General features: G+C 32.8%; 1 protein-coding gene across 1 annotated transcript in view; it reads right to left on the bottom strand.

Moving 5' to 3' along the window:
- The window catches only part of TMEM156 (transmembrane protein 156), a 34,516-nt gene extending 29,832 nt beyond the window's left edge, over positions 1-4,684 (bottom strand). The window contains exon 1 of the mRNA XM_012644478.1: positions 4,597-4,684. Within this exon, the coding sequence (XP_012499932.1) occupies positions 4,597-4,684 (88 nt within the window). The remainder of the gene's footprint in view (positions 1-4,596) is intronic.
- Positions 4,685-4,981: the final 297 nt, after the last annotated feature.

Below are 4,981 nucleotides of genomic sequence, written 5' to 3'. Positions count from 1 at the left end.
TATCTTCCATTTGGACAAGTCATACCAAAAAATGGCATAATAAATAAGTAAATTATATAGGTGATAAAATATAGGTGATAAGAGAAAAGAGAACAGTGTAAGGGGAACATATATCACCATATGAACATCTTAGAGAAAATGATTTTTTTCTATAAAAGCAAAAAAAAATGCTTTGTGGGAGGCTGAGGTGGGAGGATCACTTGAGTCCAGGAGTTAGAATCCAGCCTGGGCAATAAAGGGAGACCCTATCTCTCTCTCTTAAAAAAAAATGGCAAAAAAGATATACTAAGACAGCATTTATCCAGCAAAACAACGAGATAAGCAGTTAGTAAGTAGCCCAAGCAAGAGCTGTTGCTATTGCAACCTGACGGAGGAAAGAGGAAGGCCAGGTCTCCCAAAGCAACAAAAAGCATTATATTCAGCACATTTTTTTCTTTCTTTTTTCTTTTTGCCAGTACATATTGTCTAAAATATATACATAACAGTATCATCTCCATTAGTAGCCATTTTAACACTATAATGATTCAGAAAATTCAGTAAGAAGTGAAGTCTGATACCAAAGTAAATTTATCCATCTAGTTTTATTCCTTCTTTCTGAAGGTTTTTAGAACATTCTTGAGAATTCACAATAAGTTGAAATATTTAATGAATTAAAATGAGTTATTATATGTAAAAATACTTGGCATAATACATGGTACCTGGTACATGTAAATATGAGCATTTGTTAAAATTTTTAAAAATTGTTTAGTCATAAGGCTACATCCCAAATATTACTGGGGATTACTGATTAAATTTTTATGAACCAGTCAATAAGAAGAAAATAAAGTACTCCTTTTTGAAAGCTGGAATAACACTTTCAGGAAATGAATTGCAGTTACCCTTGATGTGCTGGCCTTTCTATAGACATAAATAACGTGAGAACTGGCTCATACCAGGCAGGCTTTATCCTACAGTTGCTAAGTGTTTAAAGTTCCTCTAGCCTTTGTTTCCTTCAATTTCCCTGTTCATTACACTACCATTTCCATCAGAAAGTGTGAAATAGAAGGAGAAATGAAAGCAGATAAACATAGTTTATGTCAGTTTGTCTCTTAAAAGAAAGTGAGGAAGTCAAAACAGCTAGATAAAATTCGTTTTGAGGTGTTTTCATTTGTGCTATTCTTGTCCTGCATCACTGCAAATCCCTGGTAGTACCCTTGTATAACTCATTATAATTTCTAGCTTCTAGAACTTTTGAGATATTAATATCAGAACATTTTATTTTAAAATCAATAATAATAATTATTTCTTCTCTTGGAAAGTGCTTCTGCAAGTGGATAAGGAGAAATATTAGGTGAACATTTAAACTCTGACAGTTGTTATTTCTGTTTGCAAATGAAAATAGAAGGAACATCCTTCCCAAGACACGCCTGGAAGCAACAGTTATATTCCCACTGCACCTTGTTTACATCCCTATTTTAGTCATCAGGTCTTGTATTTAATTATTTGCCAGTCAGTCCTCCCCCCAACTGAAAACTCCTTAAAGGAAGACTTGCCTTTCATTTTTGTGGCCTTGGGTTCCTAGTACAGGTAGACACTATTGATAAGTGAAAGAATTAATAAATAAAAGATCACTGGGATTTACATGAGGGTTAACCAAGTCTCTCTCAAACTGTAAGTCCAACAAAAGCAGGTTGGTAAAATCTCTTATTTTGGAGCAGCCTAGTTTCCTTAATTGCGAGAAGCTCTGAGTCAAAACAAATCCGCCATTCCTTTTGTTATCTCCATTGTCTACATGCAATATAAGTGTATTGAACCATTCTAGTCACTGCAGTATCTGCCTTTCAAACACACTGAAAGGTTAAAAACACTGCTGTGGAATAGGTTATTTTGTGAGTAGTGCATACCTAATGCAAACTCATTAAAACTCTCAAACAACATTAAAGAAGTGCCCCTTGTTTGGTAAAGTTAGACTAAATATTAATAGCTTACTCTGTGTAATTGTGATAATTGAATATTCCTACTAAGGATTATTCAGAGACTCAGATACATTCTTAATGAAAAATGATCAGACATAGTGCTCTATTTTTAACTTAGGACTTCAGAGGGTTTATTATTTTGAAATCAAATCTGTTAAACCTTGTGAATATATTATTCCTCATTAAGATTCCTTTCGAATTCATTTGACATGTTAAAGACAGGATATCAGTGAATAATTTATAAGTAAAAATCATTTTATAATATTTATCTTAGAAATTAAAGTGAATAGAACATTAGAAAAAATGGGAGAAAAAAGTCACAAGTAACTGATAAGGTAAGCCTAAACGGGAATTTCACAAGGTTAATTTTAACACTTCTAGAACATTCTTAGTTTATCATCAAATACTTTTACTAGATACTTTATTTTATGAAATATATTGGTTGACAATTCAACTCATTTCATAGGCCAACTAGTACTGTGATTAAAAACTAATTTTTAAAAAAAAGCAAAACAATTATGTTCAAGTTTCCTTAGTTTAACTAATATAGGACTATATGAAATGAGGCTATAGAAACATGTTCCTGGTGATCCATAAACCATTATAAAAATGTAAAGCATTATTATTACATGGTTGCATGTGTAAAACATTTTTCCTAAATCAACTTTTTGTTTATGGGTGGCTCTGTGCAAAATTTCTACCACTAAATGACATAAGAGAAGACAATGGTTTCCAAACATTTTGTTTGTCAGCCTCAAGCAGGGCTTCTTTGAAACAAAATTCCCAAATAAATCCAGCATGGCACAGTGGTAAGGGCCAGTAGTCCTGCTACTTGTGAGGGTGAGATGGGAGGACTGCTTGAGCCCAGGAGTTCGAGGCCAGCCTGGGTAACACAGTGAGACCTACTCTCTTAAAAAAAAAAAAAACAACCATCACCCCAAGAAGAGTTTGAAGAAATATCTATGCTGTTCTTGGACCAGGAAAAGAGAAACAGCTATTTTAAATTTTGGCAAAGGCAGTAAACATAGTATTGGGAGCTGACATCATCAGTCATGAAACTACTAAAAAGAGAATAAACATCACTATAAATGATGGGTAACTGTTGTCAAAATGAAGAAGAACTGACACATTACTATTAAGCCAAGGAAATTTGGCTAAGCTGGATTTTATAGGAGCTCTATCTTCTACCCACCAGTACAAGGTGCTGCTAAAGCTCCCACCTGTCCTTCCCTATGAATTTCTCTATGTTTCATGTCTTCTTTCTGCTCGCCATGCCCCAGAAAGCCATGCGTCACACTTTGAGAAATAAGAGCTAAAAGAACAATACATCCGCCCCCAAAAGGAAAACCTTTACATGTTTTCGTAGGCACCAGTTCTTGTAAAATATTAGCCAATAGTTAGCTCATAGTTTATTAAATCTTTTTGGGGATGATTACCTAGTTTTCATTAGATCCAACCTGGTATTTTCGGAGGTGAGATATATATATATATAGGTAGGTCCTATATCTATCTATCTATCTATCTATCGGTTCTCTCTCTCTCTCTCTCTCTCTCTGTATATATAAATATATATATATATATATATATATATATATATATATAGGACCTACCTTGGATAACTATTAAATGAGCTTACTCTGAGCCCACAATATCTTAAAAACAGGTTATCTTTATTCTAACTATTCCTGTTGTAACACATTTTCACCCAGTGAAATCAAGCATTAAAAACATGTGCTATAATTACTTAATCTAAGCAACATAATGCCAGAAAACCAAATTGCAGTCATAGTGTTTATTTAGCAAAAATATTTTTATCTGGCTACTTAACATCATATATATGCAACAATAAATATTCATTGCAGTAAGTCATTAAATGTAAGTTTTTCTCTGATTTTAATCAAGCTCATATAATAACAATTCGAGGCTAGAATACAGCATTTTCTTTTTACTTTTTGTCCTTATTAACTACTAAGGGAGCACAATTGCCATCCAAACAATCACATTAATGCATTTTCAAATCTTTTATTAACATATAAAAATAATTTAAATTCATATATATTTTTTCCTAATCAAGGTCTCAGCAATCGTATCACAATTTTCAGAAATGTTCACGGAGTTTACTTTTGTTCCATTTTTCTCTAGTCACAAATACACATGTGCATCTGCTTAAATTTGCACTCACCTTATTTCAAAATATGTAAATACGCTTACTTTTCAAAAATTGACAGTAAACTATTTGTGTGAAATAGTTGTGGTAAAGGAATTCAAGAATTTTTAGCATAATAAATCTCACTTTCTTCATTAAATAATTTCAGAATATAAAATCATACTTAAAACTGTTTTAAAGGAAACTTTCAAAGAGCAAAATCACGTGATAAGATTCTATAAACTCAATGTTTGAAATCTAAGACTATAGACATTAAATATTTCTTTTCACTTTTATGTATGCTACATTAATTACTATGAATAAGGTTACTGTGCTATTTAACAGGTAACTAAAATTGCAATCTTGTTTTATTAGTTTTTCAGACATAGAACTTTAGCCCATGTAGCATGTACCCAGAAATCTTTTCTGTAACCATCAGCTGCAACCAATTTTAAAAATTAAGAAAGGAAAGCTAGATTACAATCATACACTCACCTTCTGATGTCTTGAAATATTCCGGCAAAATTAAAATGAATGTGATCACTATTGCCACAAATAATTTAAGGAGGGCTGTTTTTGTCATGTCTATTCACATGACACAAACGTGTCGCCACCCAGCACATTGATGGTATGTTGCTTCCTGCTTCAAGCCTCATCTCTGCGGTACTTCCAGTTAGTGCAATTTACCTCATACTCACTTCCTTTTGGGTAAGACTTTTAAAAAAAGAGGCCATAAACTGAGACTTAACTTTTGAGCCACTTTCCATTAAAAAAAAAACTACCCTCTAATAAGCACTTTCAAACAATCTTCTAAACAAGAAAAATAAATGATCTCAAGAAGCAAGGGGTCTTGTCCTCATAGAAATCTGAAGCTCTTTCC

This window comes from Propithecus coquereli, unplaced genomic scaffold (assembly GCF_000956105.1).
Source record: "Propithecus coquereli isolate 6110/MARCELLA unplaced genomic scaffold, Pcoq_1.0 Scaffold213, whole genome shotgun sequence".
Taxonomy (NCBI): Eukaryota; Metazoa; Chordata; class Mammalia; order Primates; family Indriidae; genus Propithecus; species Propithecus coquereli.
The sequence above is the reverse complement of the archived record's forward strand: the minus strand, read 5'-3'. Positions and strand labels throughout refer to the sequence as shown.